A 27,905-nucleotide genomic window follows, 5' to 3' on the forward strand; every position below is an offset into this window, starting at 1 on the left:
AGATTTTATTAAAATATTTTTATTATTTATTAAGGGGTTTAATTTACTTGCAAAAATCAAAATAACAGCAAAACATTTATAGAAACTCATTGCCATAAATATATGCAGACCAATCATGCGGTGGCGTGTAGTCACCCCCCCCCCACAAGTGCCCCTAAAGTGGCCTTATTTACATGTTGTGTCTTATCTAAAATTAAGTGATGGGCCAGACCAGAGTCAACTTAGTCAATGAGATTCATGAAAAAGAAGAACGTCTATAGCTAAGAGGTGAGGCTAGCAACTAATGTACTACACATGACATCGCCCACTAGTGGAAAACACAGCAACTGCAGAGAAGTATAATATACCTTTAGTTCACATGCTAATGCAAGTCATACTTTACAATATGGAGTCATTAACATTGAAAATAGAATGTTGCAGGCCTTTATTAATATACTACAGGTGTTTAAAACAAACAAACAACTCCCTGAATCTCAGAGGATGAGGTGGAAGGAGTTCATGTAAGTTCTCAGTAGTTGTTTGCTGTAGTGTTGCTGTTCCTAAACCCACTGGAACTTAACTCCCCTTAAACAGGTAAAGCCAACTGCATGATTTAAAAACAAAAAAACAAAAACACAAGCAGTGTACAGGAATTTGCATAAAGAGAGCTGCATGCTTCATACCACTTTTGTTTTATTTCTGTTCCATCCTGACAAACACATAATGCCAATCAAGGCAGAGCGTACGGTAAACACACAAATCAAGGGGAAATTCCAGGACTGTATGCACTGCAAAAATACATGTGAATGATAAAACTAAGCTGACAAATGCGGCCCAATGCTCCAGTGAATCTCTAAGGGGCTGAATGGCATGGGAATGAGCTTTTAGCAGAGACACCGGGGGTGGAAGAAAGGAGTCTCATTGCAAAAGAGTTGAATTACCATATCACTGAGGAGCAAATACAAAGCTCCTTGAGAGCAGCGGGGGATCCATCATCCAGTGAAGAGCGGTGTTGAAATGTGGATATTTCTGAGCGCTCAGACACCATACACTGGTAATAAGCAGTGGGGGTGATCACGCAGTTGTTTGAAGCTCACATTAAACATACTAAAAAACATGTGAAACGAAAAAAAAAAAGAATTTTCTTGCCAATCTTTGTAAAATATGAGCTGCCTGTAAACAAATTAACATGAATTAAAGGCTTATAAATGAGAGCAAACAGTATGATTCTATTAAATGCTAAAGAGATTAGAAGCCCAAGTTTCCTCGAGCCATACAGTAGCCCAGTTTGTTTTCGTTCCCCAGGAAAGACATGAAGCCCACATAGGCCTCGATTTGAATGGGCTGGTTAAGGACCAGCACGCCATTGGCTTTCCCGGGAATCGGCTTCAAGGTGTGGACTTTCTGTGCTGCATCCTTCAGCTGTTCACGAAACTTTTCGACCTGTGGACCAGAGAACAGGAAAATCAGAAATACAGAGAATTCAGAGCACTTTGCTGTCTGCACACTTTTTTGCTTTGTGGTTTTTCGTTTATATCACTAAACACCCAAATCCTGCTTTTTTTTTTTTTACTACAAAGGACTATATGTAGCTTTTTAAGGACAGAAAAAAGTCATTTATTAGATTGAAAGATAATAAAATGCTGAAAACTTGCCTAATAGATTTCAGTTTGTTCCTGTAAATCAGGAGTCTTCCTTACACATAAAGGTTGGTCATGGAGTTCCACAGGGTTCAATGCTGAGACTCATGCGTTTTTACAATATACATGCTTCTCTAAGATAATATTACAAAATGTATCATAAATTGTCAAAGCTATGCAGATAATATCCAGTTATGTTTAGAAATTAAGCCAGATGACAAATCAATTGATTAAACTCTGGACATGTCTTAATGAATTTTCTAAACTAAGCTTCTTCTATTTCTGCCTAAAAAGAAACCCTCAGGAACATAATCCCTGCTTTCTTTTTATCTGACCAGTATCAATACTGATCCTGTTACATATCCTATCTCAGAGTGACACTGGGACTAACTAGCTCATGTATTTGTTACTTCTAGGCTGAACTATTGTTATTCATTATCAGGTTGTTGTACAAGCTCTCTAAAAAGACTTCGGTTGATTTTAAATGCTGCAGTGAGACAAGTAACAGGGGTAAGAAAGACAGACCACATAATATTAGTTTCTGTTCATTGGTTTCCTTTAAAATCCAAAGTTTAATCACAAAGCCTTCTCCTTAGATACAAAGTCCTGAATGATCATGTAGAACATTATTACTATCCAGTCTGGATTCAGGAGAACCATCCCTTAGTTGTCCTACTATAGGCTCAGACTCCTTTAGTTTGAAGGCACAAGATAATCTGTGCTTGAATATCTCAGAAAAAAATTAAACTAGACTTATTTTAATTAGGTGGAGCTTGTTTGCAACAGGTTTACTGTTAAGCAAACCAGTTGTGAAGGCTGGGTCTAACTCCTGGCTGTGTCTGTGACTGCACTGATGACTCCTACCTGAGTAAATGCGTGAGTAATAGCGCAATATGTGGGTGCAGCAATTTCCCTTTGATGCTTTTCACCCTGGGGTGAAAGAAGTAAAAGAACTGATGTCTTATTAACATCTAAACCTTTCTGCATCTCACTCTATCGTATTCTCTGAACTTCTTTTTTAAACGTTGATTTAAACAGCAATCTCTTGAGATTAAACCCAAGTGTCTAAGAGCATTAAAACAAATAAGACAAGAATAAATAAATGAAATCAAGTGATCTAAAATACCAGACAGTGAAAACATGCTGAGAACACAATGTTCCAACCTGGAAGATGTGTTTTAATTAGTTTAACCTCCTAAGACCTGAACTCTTCCACGGCATGCATTTTTAATTTCTCTTTGATATTTGGGCTGATTGGGACCCGATGAATGTAAAAACAAAGAATTACCAGATTTTTTTTTTACCTTATTTTTGTTTCTAAGACAAATAAGAGCCACATATGAGGATATTCGTTTAAATTTTGATAGAACAGTAGCAGCATAATGTCCTCGTAAGTGGATATCAGGCCCTTGTAGAGCAAAATTGAGTATTTTGGGCTAAATAACCAAAAATGTGATGTCCACATATGTGGACGCCAGGTCCTAGGAGGTTAAAGGCCAGATGGTGCTAATAAAAGGACTGTTTTGATGCTAACTGAAAGAAAATCTATCAATTGATTTAGCTAGAATGACATTGTATGGCAGAATCTTAATAAAGAGTGAGATGTTTAATCCGAAATATACTCACGTTTGTGAAAAGGCTGGATTTGTCAGCGATATAAAATATTAAAGACTCTAAATCGCATCCATTGACTGTATTGACACGACAACTCAACACAATATGGGACATATGCTGAGAAAAAACCCATCCTCTAATTTCCGCCACACATTACATCGTCTGTAGTATCTGCCCATAAACATCTTATACTGAAGTTCTGCACAAATTTCCCCTTAATGGTCTTCAGTGTCATCGCGAAGAGTCTCCCTAACCTGAAACCTAAAATCCAGTCGTTTAAGTTGCTGTTCCAACACCTTTAAACGATGCTTTCCCTCCTTTCCATCCGTCATGTGTTCATCCACGCAGAAGTCAATAACCTTGTGTCACGACACTATTTTTTGTAACTCTTAATCTATGCAGAAGTGAAAATAAAACCAAGCAGCTTGTTTTGAAGTGGAACGGAATTTCAAATGCAACGTTTCATGAAGCTCAACAAATGTTTCTGTGTACTTTTATATACAGCCTGTCAGTGAGCTGAAAGTACAGAGGCTGTATTTGATAAATAAAATGTTAATGTATGATAATGCAACTCAGAGATGGGGAAAGATGCAAGAGTGAAAGGACGCGGGAGAGACCTGCGAGATTAGTTGCACAAGTTAAGAACTCACATTTTATGAGCTGTAAATTTAAAGTGATTCCTTTTACAGATCTTTATTAATCAGACAGCGCATCAGGACACGATGTGCTGCTGGTATTATCTGGTGATTTCATACCATCAAATGTAATTCACAACAAACTGCTGTTAGGAGACCGTTTTTACAATTTAAAACTGCCAAGCTGTTTGTTATGTGTCGGCTTTTTTGTGTTTGAATGATTCATAGGTCAGTGTCAAGGTGGATTAACAACGTTTTCTAAAAACTGTTCTTTGATTTGTCGCTTTTAAAAGGGACAAGGATTGGAACCAAAATGAGTGAAAAAGCAGCCAGTGTCCAAAGAAGGACCATTAGAAAGCCTGAAGAACGATTGCTCTGGACCACTTTTAAATTAAAAGAGTAAGTATGGCTGATTGGAAGTAAAATACATAGAAATGAGGGATGACTTCAGACCCTTGCATGGTACTGTAATCTGCAGTAATGCAATGTGTTGGAGTGGTGAAGAACCGGTTGTGGTGTCTGTGCTCACTCTTAGATTAGATCAGTTTTGCCTCACTTGACAAATTCCACTGCTTTCTATTAACTAGGGGTGAGGGTTAGGATTCTTCCACCTGCCAAATTCAACTTTAACCACTGCATAGATTCAGATGGGTGTTTATCTTCAGTAGCTCATTAGGTGTTGAAAATGATGAATTACACATCAGGTGTTATCTGATGGCTAATTCCAGCTAGTTATTTCGCAGTGCTGACTCATTTCGCCAGACAGGGACTCCCAGCACACGGTTTCATTTTTGTTCACTTGATGGATCAATTCATCCAAATTACAAATAGGTATGTTGCACTCACAGAAGGGAGTCATGCAGCTGCACACTTGAACTGTTTTGAGAAATCTGAGTCCTCACCCTGTGCCAGCCTTCACAGGAAAAGCTCCTATTGGAAAATGTTTACATTAAGATTAAAGAAGATTACGTGGAATTGAAGGTGCAGTGCTTGGACCCACGTCTATAGGGTACAGACTGAAACCTACACAGGGGGATACTTCAAAAAGCATGCAAAGCACTGCATAGAACCAGGACACTGCTACTGGAAATAAACTCCAAATAAACCACATCTACTTACATCACGAGATAAACTGGAAAATGTTTTGTGTGTGATCTATAGAGATCCATGCATGCTTAATCAACTTACATCAGTGAGAGCAGTGAAGACATCGCTGATCTTTCTCACGGGGTGGTACGTGAATGTGATGAAGGGGAAGTCAGTGGCGAAGGGGTTCCACCTGGAGGTAAAGGAAGGCTCTCTCAGCCGGTCCCAGAAGACTCGCACCCCTTCTCCGTTTCTCCTGAAAACGCACCAAAACGCAAACATGAAAAAGTGTTCTCCTCTGCCAGTGACAACCGACTGAACCTTCATCAGATGAGTGATAAAAGGGCTGCGTTCAAACAAACAAGTCCTTGTGTTATTTTGCGCTGGGAGCCATGCTTCGCTGCCTCACTGCACAAACAGAGACAGATACCATAGATGCTTACAGGTGACAATTACAGGTGACACTTAAAAAACACTGACTCATTTTTTTGCTTACAGGTTTTAACTGAGGTAAATAGTGTTAAAGTTCCTAATCAAGCCAAATGAGCATTAACTGCATTCGGGCTGGGTAATACTGAATCGTGTCAGCCGTAGTGGTGTTTTTACTCAGCAATCGGTGGACCAGAACCCTCAGTCACACTTTCTCGATTACTCTTTTTCATAGGCACACAGCCCGAGGACAAAGTGAGAGAGAATGATCCAGAATTGTGTTCCAGCACCGTCAGTCAAATCTGATGGTCAGTTAAATACAAAATAATGTCAAGCAGGTTTATTTTTCATGGTGTGGAGACACTTGCTACCCTCATCCCACAGTCCCGCTTATACCATATACAGTGTTTCTTTCTCATCCCTGCAACGCATTCATGCACGCAGATGTCAATAAAGTTGTGGAAATTCAGCATATGTGACGAATCCCGGCTACACACAAAAACAGCCGAGCACTGACGCCATCAAGAACAACTGGACTTTCCAATATTTCCAATGTTTGTTATCTTAGCTTCACTGTCTGCAAATATCTCTCAGAACTGTATCTGAAAAATGTTTATCACACATTTCTCTTGCATAAGATGCAAATAAACAGCATAAATTTTATCCAAAATCATCATCCAGTAAACCTGTCAGCTGTGAGGGGAAATCCTCAGCTCAGTGCAGCCTCACACACCTGGGGGGTGGGGTTTGATCTGTCAGTCAGCCAATTAATTCTGTTCTATTAGCGATCAACTGGCAGTTTCTAGTAAACCTAGTGGAGTTTGTATTAAATCTCAGTTACAGTTTAAAAATTTATGGAAAATAAACAAATGTTTGGGGTTTTTTTGCATGTTAACCCAAATGTTTCAAAATTTTAGTTTACTAAAACATAAAAAATGAAAGTGGAAGGAGCATAAATGGAATAGCTCTGTGCAGAGTGGCAGGTAATCTCCAGTGCGGTGCTTCAAACAGTTTAGCAAAAAATCAGCAAACACACAAACTGTTTCTGTTTGGATCATCATCTGCCTGCAAGCCGATGGTTCAAGCTGCTGAATTTTCCAGGGAGAAAAAAGTTTAAAAAAAGAGATGGAGAAAGATCTAAGAGTAGGATGAAAGATTATTTTAAGTGACATTTGATAAAGTGAAAACTAAGCTGACATTCTGGATTTTTCATGGATGTGAACATCATGTGCCGCTGAATTTATCTGTTTATTACATGTTCTGAAATAATTTGAAAAACAAATTGAATTGTAATCATCTATCCAATGAAAATGCTAGGAATTAGGGCTGTTCGATATAACGATATGTATCGGATGACGATGTAAAAACGTCTATTGTTTCATTTTACGCTATTGTTTGTTTCGTGGTGTCGCAAAATAAACAGTTTACGGCAATATTTTTTAATCGTTTTGATGGTCACTGTAGTGGCTATATAAATTTCTTAAAGTTCTCTCTTTCTCTTTTATTTTATATAACCACACTGTGGATGGACAAGTGCCTGTTTTTATGCTTGTGGTTAGCAACAACGACGGTAACAGCATCGCGTGTCCGCTTGTTTATGTTCCACATAAACCTTTCACAATAAAGCTCAAGATCCTGTTCAGACTTTTCAAAATAAACTGAATCACGTGAAAGAGCAGATTGTTTACGGATGAGAAGTAAAAAAGAGCCGCCAGGTGCTAAAAAATAAACCTTAGACTCAAACGTTAGAACAGGCTTTTCCCGCCGTGTAATAAATACTCACAAATAAAACGGCGGCCGTTACAACTTATGTCTAAAAATGTATAGTTTCATGCATCGGTTAAAACACTCGACTCCAGCTACATGACGCGCAGCTGGAAACACTTCCCGCAAGTCGAGCTGCCCGAGATTCACAGAATTTACAGATTTTGTTACATTTTTGTGATTTATATCGTTATCGGACGATAGAATTCTTATATCGGGATATGAGAGTTTGGTCATATCGCACAGCCCTACTAGGAAGTGTACAGTAGTTTAGTTTAGGCTAAACTAATTTGGACTGCTGTACAGCAGGCTGTTGTCTTCGTGGTCACAGGTTAGATCAGTGAAACAGGAAGTCCAGAGGGTTGGAGTTCTCCATCATATTAGAGGTTCTTTGTGTAGAAGATGACCATAAAAAAGAAATCTGTGACACGCTGAGATCAAAATCAAAATTGCTGTTAATAAGATATATTATAACATAATCTACAACTAAGCTAACTGGTTAGCTCTGAAACAATGTAAAAAGGTTTAAAGTAATATAGATTAAAGTTCTGTTTTTATTATATCGCCAGTTTTTTACTCCTTCAATTAAAAGCAAACAAACAGGATATCAAGTGTTATAGAGGAAGTGGGTTGTATTAATCCGTAAATTAGATTATTATCAAGCATTAAGAAGTTATTTTCTTAAGAAATTAGCCTGTTAAACTGAAAAAAAAAAAAAACAGTTTTTGTTCTGATTAGATTTTATCTACTGCAGTGATTTTTAGCTGATGAATAATCTGCCTCAAAAAACAAATAAAGCTCTGAGGTGTACCCAAAAAAACCTGCCAAACACTGTACAGTAAACATTTTACATGCACAAATAAAACACACAGCAACCTTCTGATATTTAATTCCTACATATTCGTGTATCATTTTGTTTCACTTATGTCCCTAAAGGGGACAAGCAGACCTGCTGGTTTCGTATTAACAACGTTAGAATAATACAAATCTGCACTGATCTGTCCTCGGGATAAATACTTAATGTGAGGGCAATCTCATGTTTGCCACGCTCAGAGGTAATCCACAGCGTGCTCATCATATTCTCTTTATTCTGCTGTTCTTTCTTTAGTCCTTCTAAAGTAAATACTGTAGGTTTTAATGAAAAAGCCCTCTAGTCATATATTTTCTGTTTAATGAAACCTCAGAAGACTGAGAGCAAACAGACGTCTAAACACTCACAGATCCCGTCTTTGAAATGATGGTAGTGTTGCTCCACATTTTGCAAAGATCGCCATAATTCTCTGTTTACTCTGCTACAGAGGACTCACTAATAGTACTGCTGCTACTACTCAAAAGGAACAAGGTCAAAGAGAGTCCCACGCAGCCCCTCTGCACCTTTCAGAAAGTCAAATCAAATCATAAATATATCTAAGAAAATTTACACATGACTTCATTCATTTCAAAACCTCTGTGAAAAACACCTGGTAACGTTTTGAGTTATCCATGGAAATGAAAATTTAAGTGCAAGCTTAAAAAAACAACATCAATAGCAAAAAGTAGGGCTGAACGATATATCGCATTTGCGATAATATCGCGACATGATCAAGTGCAATTTTCTAACCGCAAAGGCTGCGATTATACTCTGGACATGTCCAAATTCATGGGCTGCATCCTCCTGAGGCCGCATTTGTAGACCGATTACGTCACAGCGACGCGCCGAAGGCTGTCCAAATTACTACCATATCCCAGAATTCATAGCGCGGCCCAGCCAAACTCCAGTTTCCAGCAATGGCGGCCGCTACTAAGTTTTAAAATTACTCATACTAATCTTTCTGGGTCACAAAATAAACTTTTAACATATTTTCAGGCGAGAAAGTAGTTGTGTAAACATCAAATATCTGCTCGGTTTATCAAGATATCCCATATTTGCAAAAGTGCTTCGACGTTTTCAGAGGCGTCTGCTACCCACCAGCTCGACAGCTAGCCGGGAGCTCGAGGGTTACTGATGCGGCCGAGAACGGCACAACTCCCGGCACATCATTTTCAGATCACCGCGGAGTTTCGCTGCTCGGGTTAAACGTAATATATAAGTCACTTAGACAACCTAAAAATGTTATTGTTGGGCTTTTTTCAGTGTTTTGTTTGTTCGTGAGTAAATCGGTTTGGCTGAGATTAAAGTTATTAGATTAGATAAAATAAAACTTTATTAATCCCCCGGGTGGGTTCCTCCTTGGTTTTCACACAGCTGACTAAACGTCAAACAGAAAACTTATTAAACAGAAGTATGAGACAGTCGAGAATTTACACCAGTGTCTGGTTATATTTTAGATAGCAAGAAGCAGACGGCCGAGTTTATTAAACTCCACCGAGACAGCGGTGACGCTAATCAGAAGGCTAGACCGTCCAATTTCACGCCTTTAAACTTTAAAGGCGTGTTTGTGTGTGTGTTTATACAATTGCTATTATGTTTGCACTTTATGTGTAATGTTACTGACTGCAGAGATCAGTAAGATGTGTGCATTTTTTATTTATTAGTTTTATTTATTTAATATTATTTTTTAATTTAATGACTGTCTAGTAGTTCACAGATGTCGAAAAACTGAGTGTGGTAAAGCCACTGATTTTTTTTATGTATATTTCTGCAATCTGCACATTGTACTGACTTTCATTTTAATGTTTACACCAGGGTTCCTTGTCAGCACTTTATGCTCAGATGTTTGTAAGCTAAAAATAAACTATTGTGTATGTTCAAATATACTGTTGTGATTGAAGAAGTTAAATAAAAATGTCAGTCATCAATTCATGCATCACCTCATGTCATCATAACAGAGGTCTGTCTTCCAGGAAAGAACAGTTTAAAATTAATGTAATATAGTATTGGCCATACTATATGATGTATTGCTTGTCTTTGTTTAATAATACAGAAGACAAAGACCTTAAAAAATAATCGCATATCGCATCGCAATCGCAATATTGGGGCAAAAAATCGCAATTAGATTATTTTCCATAATCGTTCAGCCCTAGCAAAAAGCTTACACATATCTTTTAGAAACTGAACATCGATACAGCAGAGCTAAGGCAATTAACAAGGATGCTGCATGTTACTCTTTGAGATCTTCTCCTTTGTACAGATCCGACACCTACATTTGTTCTCCTTTCTTCACATCTAGGAGTAAAAAACAAATATCCAGGGACATTTCCTTCTCTCCTAAGTATTTAATTAGTAAAGAAATTAATTTGCTGCTTTGCCAAGACGAGAGGTGAGACAGGAGAACAAATTAAACACCTGATTATTGTTAAAGGCGCTGCTCCAAGAAAAACTCTACTGGATGTCACAGTACAAAATAATTTGGAGTTATTTTGGGTGTATGTTTTGTTTCCCTGCTGCACCCAGGTGGCTCCAACCTGCCAAATCCCACTTTAACCCCTGATGTTACCTCAGCGAACACGGAGGAGTAACAGTGTTCCCCGCAGCACTAAAATCTCTCTGATGGTGCGTTGCTTGGAAAAATGCACGACTACTTGCAGAGAGCTTTAAAGAGCAGAAGAATAGATGTAAAGCAACAGTATTTGTGGCGGCTGAATTTGCCAATAATGTGATTACTGCGGTGTAATAAGTAAAACAATGTGTTTCGGATTATTATGCAGGTTGATACACTGAGTCTCAGTCTCTGGTAAGTGATGGTTTATTTAAAGGAAACATTACTTACAGATGTTCTTCCACTTTAACGAGCGAGTTAAAGTGTTTTCTTGCAGTGTGAGGAGGAAGAAAGATCATTTAGCAGATAAACAGGAGGCATAAGATCCCCAATATCTGCTGAAAAGTGAGGCGAGACCATCACACTGTGAAAGCCCAGATAATTGATTCAGAGCAGAATGTATGCAGTCTGATAAAGAAAGGTTTAAAAATGTAAAAATCAGATGGTGTTGTAGGTGGGCAGGACTGCAGCTTTAGAGAGGAGGTACTGGAGTTAACACTGGGGCTACATAATTAAAAAATGAAGGCATGAACATTTATTTTTTAAAGTCTGATCTACTTGCGCAGTAATTGCAACAGAGTTGTTTTGAGCTTATTTGACCTACTGAACTAGAACACAGTTGAGGGATTTACATAACCATACATACAAAACCAGCTACACAACCATCCCTGTTTTTTTGTAGTGTCTGTTTAACACAGCAGGTACCAAATAAACATTTACTCAAAACAGCGGCTTGACAAACTTGCTGCAACAGGTTTGACTACTCCGTCCATTGCATCTGCGGTTGAACAACAAAAAGAATACTGTTGCAGCAGCTTCATTATCCTTCTAAAGATAATTAAGAAGAAAAGCAGCGGGGAATTAACTGCTGTATATGTTTTGCTTTTTCTTCAGAACATTTCGTCAGTAGAACAAAAGCAAAAATGGTGGCATCACCATTTTTATGTCAGGAGAAGTTCAGGTAACATTGAACATTTAAGTCAACTGACTGAGTTTAAACTAGTTTGCAGAAGGTTCCTGTTCTGCAGGACATGCAAGTTAGAAACACTACACATAAAGCATTACACAATAAATCATGAAAGCAAGACATAAACAGCTACACAGTGAAGGCAACCAAAAGTGAAAGAAGACCAGAAGCTCTGTGAAGACTGCTTTAGTCAAAACGATATCACAGTCTTTACTTGCAGTCATTCATGTTTGGTGGTTTCAGTTCTGGGATTAACTGCACTTTCACACAAACACCCACTGAAAGCCTAAAGCACCGTGAACAGCATTAAGACCCTCATAACACAGAGTAAATAAGTAAGTCAAAGATGGCATAAATAAGAAATGAAACAGAGGAGCTGAGGTTGGGGTGGGTTGCAAACCTGTTTGCAGGGCCACCAAAAATTGTAGGCCGGCTAAGACAACTTGCATAGTGCATCCTGTATTGCATTTTTCAAAAGGACATGAGAGGATCCATCAGATGATTGGTGGGGATTGCAGGCTTGGATTAACTCTGTGACCATACAGAACTAAAGCTATGCTCAGTTTGCCTGTTGGAAATGTATGAAAGAAGTTACTACCAATCATCCAATCATCCATACATTCATTCATCTTCCCCTGAACCAAAGACACGTCATGGTAGCATTCCAGCCGTCCTTTTCCCAGTAACATTTGACAGTTCCTCCTCGGGGATCCTGAGGCGTTCCTAGGCCAGATGATATATAACCTCCCCGCCTGGATAACCTCCGAAGGTAGGTGTGCAGCAGAAATCCTTGTCAAATACCCGAAAAACAACTAGCTCCACTAAACAAGAGGAAGCAGTAAATTTACTATGATTTTCCACCTCGTTCTATTTCCAAGGTTGAGCCCCACCTCATTACGGCGCTGTACCTGTGGCCTTATTCTATTGGTCTTCATCCAGATCTCATGATCTCAGAGTTGGAAAATAGATAAGACTGTGTAAGACTGTGAAAGCTTAAGACTAATCTTTCTCTTCCTCCTAGTACAATGCTTGCATTCCCGTTGACCCATCTGTTGGTCCCAATCACCCATGTCAGCACCAAGGTTTTCTGCTGGAAACCACTGGATTGCTCACTCTTGGGTGGGGGAGAGATGCTGCCCCAAGTACTTTTGGATCTGAGTCATTTGAAGGTATAGTGTGAAGTTATTTTGTGTAAAATGTGAGATCTCGTTACAGTTTTTAGGGTTTTTGTCAAAAAAAAAAACAAAATCTGTTTTCAAGCTGATGCTGGAATAAATGAAACTGATATTGTCTGAGGGAGGTTTGGGCGTTTTCCCTCTAATTTTGTAAGGTCTATGATATAAATAAAATTGAACTGAATGGAAATTTAGTTATCATTTTGAATCTGAAAGTAAAACATTTAATGGCTTGATTATTTGTATAACTGTTGGGGTTAGTGTCTAATGCAATGGCTGGTCTACTGTGGTTTAAAGATTTCTTTTATGATGACGGAATATATTCCTGAAAAAAAACCCATTGTATTTAATTTTTCCAAGTCCAACTTTTAGCGTTTCTTTGTTAAACACCCCTCTATAGTTATACGCTTTTTTGTAATGTTGTTTATATGCAGCTGATGCGTTTTTCACTTTTTCTTGGAAGGCAGATATGATCACTGGAGATAAGACAAATGCCCACACACCACCCCCGCTATCACAGATTCCTGTGACGATTTGCACCACACTGTGGATTTAACTCATTAACCTTCTGCACATTTTTAACACTGACAATCAGGTATGAAATAACACTGAACCCACACATTACTGATCGCTGCTTAAGTAGCACGGATGCGTGGAAGCACAAACACTCAGGTTTTTTCAGTGTTCAACACCATGCAGAGACCCTGAAGTGAAGACAGATTTCAAGAGGCAACTTGCGCAATTTACTAAATAAAAACTGCAAACTGTCGCTTGCAAAGTGCAACTGTAGAACGCAGCCTGAGACGGATCCTGCGATTCTGTCAGCGGCTGTCACGGCTCAAGGTGGCGTGAGTGGTCGCAGTTTTTGGTGGCAAACGTACCTGCTGGTTTGCATATAATAAAAGGCGACAAAGAGGAGAAATAAATCAGGATGGAGATGATTTCCCAACAGTGTTCTCGTTTCCTTAATGACCTGTCATGCCTATGTGCTCATTTTACCACATGCCTTGTGCAACAGAGCACTTCCTGCCAACCAGAATTAAACACCTGAGGCTAAACAATAGTGGTGTAGCTGTTGATATGTCACGGTCCCAGGGAGGGGCTGCATCATAATGCAATCATCTAGCCCTGTTTACACAAGTGCTTTCAAAATGACAATGTGGCTGCTGAACACTTTGTGCCTCCTCCTGAGCAAATGTTGTGCAGGTAGAAAAAGAAAAAATGGCACAAAAGCAAAGCCCAGCCTAAAAGACTGATTATATTTCAGCTCCAAGGGTGAGGATGGTGGAGTTAGGTTTGTACACACTGCCCTTTGTAAAAGTGCGCACCTATTGCCCGAGTATCAATGAGGATATAAAAAAGCTTTGGAGAATTCCACAGGTAAGTTATCACTGTGAGAGGGACCAGCCCAAACAGGCAGAGCAGGGCTGGGCTTTCCAGCCAGAGGCCTTGGAAGTTTTCACTGTGTTTATTTGGCAGAGCTGGGGTTGGACTTTCACTGCACCTCATTTTGTTACAGCCACCGAATCACACAACTGGAAAAACAGGCAATCAGGGCCGATTCAAGGTTTGCACCAAAATAAAGGCGAGAAAAAGGTCAAACTGGGGAAATCCACCCTTCCCTGACCTTCCCATTGCAGTTCCACTTAATACACAGTGTTTATACAAAATGCACACATGCCTAAGAGACGCATGTGTTTTCTGAGCTTTAGGGCAGGTGACGATAAATTCCTCACTGGGCTTTCAAGCGCTTCGGACTCATAAGTCAACATGCAAGATAAATATCAATCCCAGCTCCAGTTATCATGGCAAGTGTCCCACATTGTCTAAGAGCACATAAACAAATCTGGTCTGATTGCTCAACACAGCCTGCGGGTTTGTCAGCCATCCATAAATGTATCCATCAAACAAGGTTGCACTGAAAGGACTAAAAACAGATGAAAAGCAAAGGTGGATTGGTACGTAGAAAAACAAAGAGAAGATGGGGAATTGAGCTGCACACATGATCAGACTGCTTATGCAACCTCTGAAGCCTAAAACACACAGCCGTGATACTGTACATACAGTCGTGCATACGCTGCGATATCATAGCTGCAGGCTGTTGGCAATGATGTTTCCACCGTGAAAAAGCAGAGTCCACAGGCTGAAAGCTGCTCCCCAGGTGTTTGAATTTACAGCGGCCTGCCCCAAACCATGAGTCTGAGTCTACTGCCGTTTATTAATTCATACTGTACACCACGGGTGCAACCTGCGTACACACTCTGCTCCTCATTTATGCTTTGGGCTTCTTAGCTTGTTTGTTTCCTGTTGTATTTACAGTTGGAACAAGACTTGCAGTACAGGTAGAGCTACAAAGCTAGGCATTATATTCTTACAGTTACGTATGTGATTTTGCTGGGCTTTGTTTCACTTGTGCAAATTCAAATCTGATTGTTTTTTAATTTTGCATTTTATGCAGAGGACAGTTTGCGTTTTTAAAAGTGCAATTATGGCAAAGCCCACTGAACCTTTTTTGCACGTGTTTCAGGTTTACTGTTTAGCTTGATCTAAAAAGACTACAGACTGAACACATTCCTAAGTCCTGGTCCTGGTAATGAGTTGATAGTCCATCTCATGATATTTTTAGTGCTTCTCTTGTGTCTGTGGTGAACTCTGCTTCTGTTTTCTTTCCTGTTCACTTTTCAATGAATCCAAATTCTACCTATTCATAGCATCAACACCATAGACCAAAAAAAAGATGTCTGCAGCACCGTAACTTCACCTTAATGGAAATAAAGGATCCACTGGTGGACCATGCAAGCTCAGCAAACATTTACTGCATACTTGATGTTGACTGTGGCACTTGCACAAATTTATTTAACACTTTTCTCCATAATTTTACTGATACAAATGTGAAAAACCTCCCTCCTCTTCCAATTTTTGCAAATTTGTATTTATGTGACTAACTATAGAACATTTGCCCATCAAGTTTGAGTTCAAAAGGTAACGTTCAAAAGACTTTCTTATTTTTCTTTATGATAAATGTACAGATTGAAAAATCTAGCTGAGTTATAATACAAATATATGGAATTAGCCTGCTTTGGTTTACAACAGCTGCAGCTGCTTTCACTTAATGCTCATCTCATGAGGTCTGCAACTGTGTGTTTTGCTGATGATACATTAAGTACCTACTTTGTACTGCCTGCCACCTGCTGTCTGAATGTATATGCTGCTTTAGTTTGTATAGGTGTGGTCGAATGACTTCACTACAGCCTAAAAGCAGAAGAAAGACGTTTGACACACCATTCATCTGTAACAAGTTAATTACCTCGCATGTATTAATGAGGAAGCATTTTATTTATTAAAACTAACTTGAGCAGATGAAGATGGGGGCTAAATAATAGTTGGCTACACACATTCTGAAGCCTTATAGAGAGAAAAGTATCCGACCAGATGAGAAGCAAAGGAGAGCAGAGCTGGGATTACTTCTAGCCCTCTTAAATATATATTTTTTCTTACAACAGTTACTGAAGCAACCTCTAGCGGGGCTTCTTTAAACCTCCACACCCAGCTCTCTCAGACGGGAATAAAAAAAATAGATGATGTGCTGGGTAATTAGATTGTCTAGACAGTTTGGAAAGAAGGCACTTAAAACACATCTTTCCCCACAGATGCAGAAGAAACTGTGCTTTTTCTTCACGGGTGCACCTGGAGAATGTGTGAAGAAAACACAATAATCAGGACTAAAAATACTGACACTCCCTCCACGGTTTCCAGTGACATCATCAAGGTTTCGGGAGACTGGTGGGGTGCGCACACACACACACACACACACACACACACACACACACACACACACACACACACACACACACACACAATGTGCTTATTTCTGAGGAGGTTGGGAACACTTGAGGTCAATTGTTAAGAGAAGTGCTTTCACTCAGGAACTTTAATTGTATTATTACTTTTAGGCAATCAGACTAAAAATGGAAATAATCAAATTAAAGAGTCATCCTTTGATGTCATCTCTCTGATACCGTGCCTTTGATATAGAAATGTAGCCAACAGTAGTACATTTAATGCCACAAACTGCCTCACTGCGGTCAGACAATGTGCTGATTTTTTGCCAGAGCCGTATCCCATACCATGAAAGGGGTTTGGACGTGATCCTATCATCATCCATGATGACATGACATGAAGAAATGTGATGTGGCGTGCTCCTGACTTGAACCTTCCCTTCACCAAGGGTGCACACTGACATCAAGTGGTCATATGACAACTGTCAGCATTCAAATCACGCTGCGGCTGCCTCGAAGAACAACAGCACAAAATCACACAGGTAGCAGAATTTCTCTGCTCTAGGTCAGTAAAAGAATTGTTTCATCACTCTGTGAGCTTTTTGATTTATAAAGGAAGAAGAAGCCTTTGTATTTGATTAATGCAGCCCCGCTGGGTGGGATCAACATTGCAGACGGAGGTGGAGCATTGCATATTCCTGATAAGGGAATGTGAACCAACAGGCATTTAAAGGGTGCTTTTCCAGTCATACTGACCATCCAAAGCTCGTTTACACTATAGTGAGCAGATCCCAACAGACAATGCAAACAAATAGGTGCAGGTATTTGAATGTAATTTTCCCAGCTCCTGCGTTAAGTAAATGCAGTGAACATACGGCGAGCACTTTGTATCCCAGTGGATGGAACGATGACTACAGCATTTTTTAATCTGGTCACCCTAATTCACCCACACATATAGTACTTTCTGGACCACCTATATATTCAAAGGTTTCTAGAAAGGTGCTGGAAACAATCCCAGCTGACTTTGGGTTAGTCCAGGGGTCCCCAATCCCCAGTACACGAGGGCTGGTGTCCCTGCAGTTTTTAGATGTGTCCTTGATCCATCACAGCTGATTTAAATGGATAAATTACCTTCTCAACATGTCTTAAAGTTCTCCAGAGGCCTGGTAATGAACTAATCATGTGATTCAGGTGTGTTGACTCAAGGTGAGATCTAAAACCTGCAGGGACACCGGCCCTTGTGGACTGAGATTGGGGGCCCCTGGGTTAGTCTGTTACAGGGAGAGCAGAGACATTCCAACTAGGAACCTTCCTGATGTAAGACGCAAGGCGACAACGCTGCAAACTGCACCATCATTACTTCCCCACATTATTGTTTGTGTTTTTAAATTAGGGCTGCCACAAACGATTATTTTGATAGTCGACTAGTCACCGATTATTTATGCGATTAGTCGACTAATCAGATCATCATCCACTGGACGTAAAACTACAGCTTATTGCACCAGCAGCATCTGCTCTTATATAACTATCATTAGCTTACAGCTTTAAGTGTTTAAGGTGCTAACTAAAAATAAATACAAGATGATAGTTTATTCAATTTTAATGAAATTTGCAGATTGTTTCGGTGAAGTTTAATGAACTCCTTGCTATCTAAAATATAACAGGACACCGGAGTATATTCTCCAGCATCTCACACTTTTGATAATCAGCTGTCTGCTTGACGTTTATTCAGCTGTGTAAAAACTATAACTTTAATCTCAGACAAACCGATTTACTCAGGAACAAATAAAATACAAAAAAAAAAGCCAAACAACAACATTTTTAATTTATCTAAGTGACTCATATATGTTTAACCTGAGTAGCGAAAGACGGCGGTGGGTTAGAAAACAATTTGCCGGGAGTCCGGTGTTCTCACCGCGCTAGTGACCTAGCCCCCGGCTAGCTATCGAGCTAGTGGGTAACAGACGTCTCCGAAAACGTCGGAGCGCTTTTGAAAATATGTGGTGTCCTGATAAACTGAGCCGATATTTGAGGTTTACACAGCTACATTCTCGCCTGAAAATACGTTAAACGTTTATTTTCTGACCCAGAAAGAATAATAAGAGTAATATTAAAACTAACTAGCTGCCGCCATTGTTGGAAACTAAGCTGGGCCGCGCTATGATTTCTGGGACACAGCTGCTTCTTCTTCTTCTTCGGGGTTTAACGGCAGCTGGCATCCTTGTACATGCAGTGCTGCCATCTTCTGTTTCAGTCCGTTATTACACTCTTAAATCCTGCTACTTATTCCTGCGTCTTTTGGGATCTTACAAAGCTTCAAACGACGCGTCGACTATTAAATCAGTCGTCGACGATTTTGATAGTCGACGTAATCGTGACTAGTCGACAAATCGTGGCAGCCCTATTTTAAATACACAGGAAGTAACTAGAACACCTGCATTAAATTTGCCAGCAGCAGATCACAGTTAAATAGTTTCACAGCTTTGTTTTGTGTCCAAAGATGTGAAGTCACGACACAATTCAAAAACACATGGCTTAAGCCAAATATGTACTGCAGGTCACATGGATGTGTTCCTCTGGACATCGGCTCCACACAGAAGATTCTCTGACTTTTACATTGGTAGCTCAAAGTACAGCACTGCAATAAAGACTTTCGCAATACGACTGTAGTCGCCTAAGATTGTTGTTTATTTTTTATAAATTCATGTTTTATGCAACCTTAAGTGAACACCATTTCCCATAAGCCCTGGGGTGTTAGCGAGACACATGTTTCGAGTGAACAGAAACTCATAGAGGAGCTATGGGGACATGACGTCATGACTTTGGCTCTGTCTTCTCTCTGTTCGCCACTGAGCTCCTCCATCACTCAGAAACGAATCATTAACACTGCAGCTCATCTCCCCAGCTGGCCTCGTATTAAGGTGTCGTGTGGAAACAAAGTTTTCGTGAAGCGTCAAAAGAGGAGCGAAGCAGGAAGATTCATTTCCATATATACATGAACATTACTGTAGATCGGCTTCTCTCAAAATAGGAACGACCTAGACAAAAAAAAAAGAAGACACTTCCTGGGGGAGAGACGAAGAGGAAGACGGGGAATGAAAGGGAAGGAGTGCTGAAGATGAAGACAGAAAGAGGAAATGTTTGAGGCTCCAGTCTTTCTCATTTGAAACCGTCTCTTTACTGCCGGACTCCCGGGTGGCTTCCACGAGCATTTTATGTATAATTTAATGTAATGCGCGGAGATAAAACCTCCAATAAAGGCCGCGCTCTCTAAGCTCTTCACAGCACATTACGTTTTATTCATCAAATTAGTTTTAGTTGGTTTGGTATCCCCTGAGCCGTCTTTAAAAGGTTTAGATGAAAGGACTGCATTAATTTTGCCACTAATCAGTTAAGTGACAGCTCCAAGTGACAGCTCCAAGTGACAGCTCTGCACTCCTTACCCTCAAAAACCTTGCTGCAAACACTCTCGCCATCCATGCTGTCCCCATTTGCTCCTTGCACCGATCCGCCGCACACATTTCACACTTTCTCCTACATCTTCTAACGTTTCTTTAAATTTGACACCGTGTTATATGATACTAGATTAAAATCAGCTGTGAGATGATTACAGACCGGCCACAAATGTGACCGGGCATGTTTAACGTTAAGGCGTAACGGTTAATGATGAAGCAAAGGGACTTATTCTTCACGGGGAATTGAGCTTTGTGAAACAAATTAGAGCAGAGTGAAGATAATTGGAGCTAATATTTATAATTCTCCAGGTAGACATTTTCGTTTGTTAATGACCGACTAAACCCCACAAAGAGTAGTTTAATGTAGTGTCAGGAAGCTTTCGTGGTTATGATTCAGAGCCACGACACTCTAAACTTCTGAAGTCTGAAGTCTGAAGTCAGCAAACTAGTTTAGGAACTAAAATGACCGTCATATTCCCATTCAATTTTGTACAGTAAAAGCTTTTTTCTTTAATTAACACCCCTGTTTGCTCAGTTTAAATACCAATGTGAAATTCCTGCAAACATTTGTAGGCATACAGGACATTTCTCGAGCTCCCCCTTCTCTTTTTATTTTGCTTCCTAGGACCAAGACAAGGAGTCATTTTTAAAATGGTCTTGAGCAATAGTTCTTCTGTTTTTTCAGTTACTCTATGGACATTAGCTGCTTATTCTCCCATTTTCAGTCCAGTCCTTGCATCTGACAATTTTCAGAGGTTTTATTTGATCTTTTTTCTCTGAACTAACCCAAACAAATCAGACAACTTAGCAAAAAACGATTTCAAATTGCATCCTTGGGCATTCGTTAATAGCAAAAAGCTACTTTGGCTGATCTGTTATTCACAAAGGCTCACCACAGCAGGTAGCTCCGTATGATTTGGCAAATTTGTTTTACATGAAATGGCCTTGTTAACATTAGATTCAAGGTCTTTCACTTGTTAGGCAAACGTGTAAACCACTAAACAACAGAACCACTACTTTATGTTTTAATTTCTAATTTAGCTGAATCGATAAAAAAAGAAAACTGGGCAAGTGGAGGACAAAAGAAGAAGTTTCAGGCCTAAGAAACTATCTATAGCACACAGTATCGTAGAGTCATGTCCTTAAGAAACAGGAAGCAACGGTTCACAGAAGCCTAATCAGGAATGGTCTCAGCAGAATTTACAGCTGTCATTCCTAAGGAAGGGAAAGAGGAAGGAAAGGCTGAGGAATGCCAAATGACACAAGAACTGGACTGAAAGCCAGTAACAACAGGTCTGATGGAGAGATAAAGCCAAATTTGACATTTTCGGTTCAAATCATAGTAGGCATGTACAGAGAGCCATCTGTAAAACATGGTCTGTCGTGGTTTGGGTTGTGTTTCAGATCAATCTTGTCAAAACTGATGAAATTACAACAGCTGAAAAGTATGATTTGATTTTGATCCACCATAGCACTGTTGCCTCATAGCAAGAAGGTCCTGAGTTCAATTCCACTATCAGGCCGAGGTCTTTCTGTGTGCAGTTTGCATGTTCTTCCCGTGTTTGCGTGGGTTCTCTCCAGAAACACCGGCTTCCTCCCACAGTCCAAAGACAAGCACTTAGTGGGGATAGGCTAATTGGAAACCCTAAATTGCCCATAGGTGTGAATGTGAGTGCAAATGGTTGTCTGTCTCTATGTGTTAGCCATGCAACAGACTGGTGACCTGTCCAGTATGTACCCCGACTCTCGCCCTAAGACAGCTGGGATAGGCTCCAGCGCCCCCCAAGACCCTGAAAACGATAATCGGAAGCAAATGGATGGACAGATAACATCATCTGCAAAACATCTGATTGGCAACAGCTTAATTTTTAGCATGAAAATGATCTTAAACACACTACCAATGCAGTAAGACATACCTGAATAGAAAAAACACACAATGGAGCACTAACAGTCATGGACTGGCCTCCACAGAGCCCAGACCTCAACATTGTTTTAGCAGTGTGGAATCACCATGATAGAGAAAAAAACAAAAGGCAGCCAACATCCAAAAAGGAGCTTTGATTGTCCTTTAAGAAGCCTACCTAAAAGAAGACTACCTAAAGAAATGACAAAAAAGCTGAATAACAAAGTTCAGCCTGTGTTGACGAATAAAAGTCAGACTAAATATTGACTTTCAAGCTTGGCAGGATAGTACAAACACTGTCTTTGCCTTATGTAAAGTATTTCCATGTATGTTTGCACATTTCAATTAATTCCTGCACCTAATTTAAATTTTCCAGAAAAATGCAAAGAAATGCACAGGACTGTAGATGATAAGCATTAGTAATCAACTGACAGTCGTATTGTTTTTGCTTAGAAGCTTAGAAGGCACGTTTTACTGTTGGACAAAATGAGCGGACTTACTCCAGCAGGGAGCGCTTTGGGAAGCTGAAGGTGCCGTGGGAGATGCGGTCCACAAAGTTAAGCGGGATCCTCTGCATCTGGTCACAGTTGAACATCATGAAGTCGTACTTGAAGACCAGGAGAGAGAATTCTGTGATGAGAACAATGCGCTCCTTTTCATTGTTCCAGTGATCCACTCTGAAACAACCAAACAGTGTGTGAGCAAGAACAAAAAGAAAAACAGAACAGAAAAAAGCAGGTTTTTAAATGTTAAATAAAAAAATATTTCAGCTTCAGTATTCAAATATTACAATGTCAGCACTCAAACCGCTTCCAACAAAAGGTATTCTTAAGTTATTTTGCTTTCACTGACTCGTCATAGTCTTCTTCAAGTAAACTAACTTGTTTATTCACCTGCTATAAAGATGGATTAGCAGCATTGCGGTATTAGGAAACAGCAACAAGAAAATCAACCTCACTCATTTATTACTTCACTAAAAACCTTTCAAAACAAAACACTTAATGAAATGTTTTACATTTTTCATCAGCAAGTTTAAAAAATAAGCAAAAATAGCCAAAAATGATTGGAATTCTGGAGGTCATATAAAGTTAACACACACGCACACATATTGTAGAGCTGCTCAATTATGTACTCTTACAGTTCACGAAGTAAAATAAAAATGCCCTGGGCAAAGATCATACAATATGGATGTAAGCATTTCTGAAGCCCTACATTTTTACTGGAAAAATGGGCTTTCTTTTATGCCCTCAAAATGTCTCCAAAAATGTTTGCAGTACTAATTGAAATCACAAAAAAACCATCATTAAACACACATTCATCCACACACTCCATCCCTCACCGCTGTGCGAACAGCTAATTCGTGGTGGTATGGATTCTCTTGGAGAAGCTCCCTTTCTTACAGCCCACTGAGCTGGGCGCACTTGGTCACCTCAGAGTGAAACACTCCTGATTGCTGCTGGCATCCGTAAGCCAGAGAAGACAGTTCACTGAACAGTCAAAGCTTTATAGAAAGGTGTGGGTGAAGAGCTGTGACTGTGCTGATGAAATGAGTTAACCTTGACTGGGCACGGGGCAGCAAGCATGCTACAGATGTGATGCACACTGTGGGTGGGCTGACATGCTGTTAAGCACTTGAGCCTGACAAAACAAACTGTTGGTCAGGACAGAAACCGACAGGAAGTACCTCTGCAGGACCCTGCACACTGTTTGGTAGGGTACATTTTGAAAAATTGTTTGTTTTCTTTCCGCTAGCTTTTGCTACAGCTAGCAGACTGTTAGCATAGCTTAAAATCTCAAAGGAGTTGGTGAGCGGCGGCTGATCAATGAGCTCAACTGCGTTGCTTAAAACTGAGATAAATATCTATCTATCATTACCACAATTCACACAATTTCCCAGACATGTCTTTATCTCTGGTTGCCACATTGCTGCCGCCCCTTTAGAAATATGGTTGCATGCAACTCTAAGCTAAATATGAAGGCACAGTGGCTTCTAAATGGCTTGGCTTGTCATGAAGATTGTAAAAAGACACAAGTCTATCCTGAGACAATGAGATCTATGTATGCTAAAAGTAAAGCCAGCTAGAAAACAGGACAGACCAGGTTTTATCTCTGGACAATCAAAAGAAGCATTTAATTGCCCAGATTTACCCAAAGTATGTAAAGTATGTCTTTAAGTAACTTAAAGAATCTTCCGGGGCTTTTCTGAAAATTAACTGATGGAAAATAGTGTAACTAACATTATTTCTCTCATTTTTCCTACATAAAAAACACCACCTAGTGTATTTTTAAAAGATGGCCCTATTATAAGAAATGTACAGCAATTGAGACGACTTTTTGTAAAGCAAGTGACAACCTTCAGCTAAGCCAAATTTGAGGAATTTCTCATGCTTTGCTGACATAAGTCTTCGGCCTCCCTTGGGGCAAATTCTGCAGCAGAGTCGCAAAATTACCACATGATGCACTCTTTCTGTTGCTTGAAGTCCTACGCTGGCTTCTATGGCCATGATAACAGCGGGCCTGATGTAGGACAGGCGTTAACGTGCATGTGTGTGTGTGTATGTACCCAGAACCGCATAAACTGGGATGCATTATTCATTCTCACATGGCCAGCCTTTTAAATGTTTCCTGAAAGCTTGTGCAGGAGTGATGCAACCTGACATCACATCGAGTGCACTTTGTAAATGTCTTGCAGTCACTTTGTGTTGCTCTGTGTTCAATCACTATCTCTGCTTGAGATTAAGAGGTATTCGAGGAGGGGTTTTTTTCTTGGCTTTGATGAGAACAGAAACATTTGGAAATATAGCAAAAATAAAATATCAGCTGTCTTTCCATTTTATCCTGCGGATGCACACAAACTCCACAATTCACACACACATTCATACAAACACTTTTTCCTACATCTAAGTGTTTTAGATGTAAAAACCCCACACATTCACATTCTGATGAGCGCATTAGGAGCAACTCGGGGTTCAGTATCTCGCCTGAGGCTACTTTGGCATGCAGATTGGAGGAGCCGGGGATCAAACCACCATCCTTCAATCCCGCATTACTTCCTGAGCCACAGCCACCTATTAGCTGATCAACCTGCGTGTGGTGAGACAGGAAAGGCTAGCGAATTAGCAGCAACTGAACTTTCAAAATAAGTGCAAATGGACTATCCACTAGTAAATCGATCACATCGTTCTCTCAAAGACATGAAAAACTTACGGTAACTGGAATACACCTGTGTTCAAGTTTGAGTTAGCTAGGTCAGGACAGAACAGAATATGATTTGAATGAATTCATATGAATGAACACAATATGAAATTGCTCATTTATTCTAGTGGTTTTCAGTCATCGATTATCAGGGATGGGTAATTAATTTTCACAAAGTAGAGAGCAAAGACCAAGAAGCTTATCAATAAATAAAATGAATATTGAGCAGAATCGAGTTTAGATTATTTGTGCGGCCCTCCACAACAGCCCCAGCTTCTCACGGGCCCCTTGGGAAAATGAACGACCGACCTCGATATATAAAAACAACTCAAACGTAAAAGCTGATACAACATTTAAATGGATTTTACAAATGACTTAGGCTTAGGTTAAAGCAAACAGCCCTGACTAGCAGAACTCATCCTTTTATACATGTTGCAGCACTTTGGGTGTCATGTTTCCTTTCTGCTCTTTAATGTATGACCTCTTTTACTTTGTTTGACTTGGTTTCTACTGTGGGTTTATTTCCCTTTTAGTCCAGGGAAACAAACTTATGTTTAGTCACAACTCATTTAGTGCCACCTCTTATGTCCAGTCTGGTTATAACAAAACAAATGCATTCAAAAAAAGACTTTTAAATTCTTTTGGTACAAGTGTACTACTATATTATAATGAATTATTAGCCTTTTATTCAATGTTTAATAGTGTTTCTAAATGCTAAATGTGGGTGATGGTGTGGGGTTGAGGGTAAAGGTAAAAGGTTTTCACTTGGCGCACAAGGCGCCGCGCACTCAAACATGGAGGTGTATAACAGAACATGATCTCATGAACTCACTCTGCCATCAGCCAAACGCTGAGAACGCTGCCATCTACCTCCTCATTCACCAGAGCTTCAACGTCTTTGATGGCCTGATTCAGAGTGCCAGGCTGAGGAGACAGAAATGCACGGGTGTCACTTTCTAATTTTCCATTGTGACAATCACAACGTGTGCACAGAAAGCTTAAGGGGTAATCTTTGAGGCAGATGTGCAGCTGGGACTAGTAAAATGTCAGCGTGTGTGCGTGTCAAACGAAATCACAATAAACATAAGCATGAAGCCCGGGCGTGTGAAAATGTCTGCGAACGAAGAGAGCCGAGCGTGTAGAAATGTGAGTAAGTCAGGTATTTGAACACACAAGGGAACACTCCAGCGCAGAACACACTGTCATCTGTGAGCATTTCTGGTTTTGAATGCTCTGCCAGTCTTGCACTTTATGTTTTATTATTTCAATGCCAAGCTGGAGCGAGTGAAAAGATTAGGAGTTCATATTGAGGTGCTCTTGACAGTCATTCTGTAATCTGAGGATGGTGCTGAGCTGGCCTGGCAACATAGCAGGTATGACTGATTTCCCATCAAAATCCAAAACAACAGGCCTCCAATGAACAGAATCTTAGCGATCCTGATAACGTTCAGCTTGTTGTTGGTACTTTTTTTAAGTAAAAAAAGGTATTCCAACCTATATACTCATTTTTTTCTAACATAAACTCGCCTTTATTATGTTTGGTGCTATACAGATTACTTATATGCTTCTGTTGAAACCTTTGCACACTTTATACTTTATCATTATTTAAAAATAAAGTTTTTAATGACGTTACCCAGGTGTGTGGTCCACTCTGGGCTGATGAGTTTAAGCCACAGACAGGAAACAGCTTAGGCATGTTTCAACCACAAGTTAAGTGCGGGACTAAAACCAGGAAGAAGTTTGCTCCTTCGAGCCAGATGAGCTACTTTCTCATATGGAGTCCTATGAAATGACAAATTATATGTTGTGTCTCTTAAATATAGTAAATAAAGAAGATAGAATACTTTCATTTTTTTAATACACTAAATAAAAGTCTAACCCAGGCGTCAGTGCGCTTACAGAAATGTGTGACATATTACTGGGAGCACTTTGCGTCAAGAGGAAACGCTGATGATATTTTACCCTTAACACGAAGAACTTCCTTAGTTTAAACTGGTCCAGGGTGGGCTCCACCAGTAGGTGACGGCCCTGGGTCGAGGTGGCCACGCTCTCCGCTGGCCGCTCCTGCGCGTCCCCTTTGCGGCCAGCAGCTGTCTGAGAGTCCTCCGGAGGGGTCGGAGAGGAGCTGAGATCAACCTCCTCCTCCGCCTGCTGCTGCTGCTCTTCACTTCCTTTAACTACTTCATCCTCCGCGTCTGCCATGATGAGGCTTCACAACTCTTCTGTTAAAAGAAGTCAGAATACTGATGTGTCTGGATCTGATTCTGTCGGCGCCTTCCCAGCGACGGGTTCCTGCACGCAGTTTTTCCGAATCGATACTTAAGTCGAGTTATTCTTAGAAGCTGGTAATACAGGTTTCTTACCTTAGATTATAGAAAGCGCAGTACGTGTGGAAAGGTACAGTAAGGCAGGAGCAACAGGTGCACGACTTCCTTGTTCCGGGCCCAGTGTTTGTTTTGAATGGCGGCGGACAGCAGCGCTCACGTTTGCGCACATCCGATTTACACAGACGGCGCATGGTCTGCGCTTCTGACAGCAGCTCACTGGAAAGTCAAATTCATCTTATAATTTATAACTGCAGTGCACAGAATGACCAGTGGAAATCAGATGGAAGTTCATTATCCGCAATAATATGTGTGATATTACTGGATCAAAGTTATGGCTCACTCATATATAATTTTATCCTCTGCAGATGCTTTAAATTGCTTATATACAGCTAGGTAGCTTTATTTTTATAATATAGCATTATAAAACGGTCTATTTATATTTTAAAATCTGAAAACTTTTAAAATATAAATATACTGTGATTAAATAACCAACTATTTT

General features: G+C 40.0%; 1 protein-coding gene across 2 annotated transcripts; it reads right to left on the reverse strand.

Moving 5' to 3' along the window:
• Window positions 1–407: 407 nt before the first annotated feature.
• On the reverse strand, window positions 408–27,599 carry tprg1 (tumor protein p63 regulated 1). Of its 2 annotated transcripts, XM_004552831.4 has the most exons (6): window positions 27,443–27,599; window positions 27,042–27,301; window positions 25,912–26,003; window positions 22,385–22,561; window positions 5,057–5,210; window positions 408–1,422 (listed from the first exon to the last, which is right to left on the reverse strand). In XM_004552831.4, the coding sequence occupies exons 2-6, from the start codon at window positions 27,279–27,281 to the stop codon at window positions 1,228–1,230; spliced, it is 858 nt and encodes a 285-aa protein (XP_004552888.2). In that variant the 5' UTR covers window positions 27,282–27,301; window positions 27,443–27,599; the 3' UTR covers window positions 408–1,227. The 2 variants fall into 2 exon arrangements, with proteins under 2 accessions (XP_004552888.2, XP_076736376.1); XM_076880261.1 differs by lacking the exon at window positions 27,443–27,599 and having other exon boundaries at window positions 27,042–27,429.
• Window positions 27,600–27,905: the final 306 nt, after the last annotated feature.

The sequence above is a fragment of the Maylandia zebra genome, linkage group LG23, assembly GCF_041146795.1.
Source record: "Maylandia zebra isolate NMK-2024a linkage group LG23, Mzebra_GT3a, whole genome shotgun sequence".
Lineage (NCBI taxonomy): Eukaryota > Metazoa > Chordata > Actinopteri > Cichliformes > Cichlidae > Maylandia > Maylandia zebra.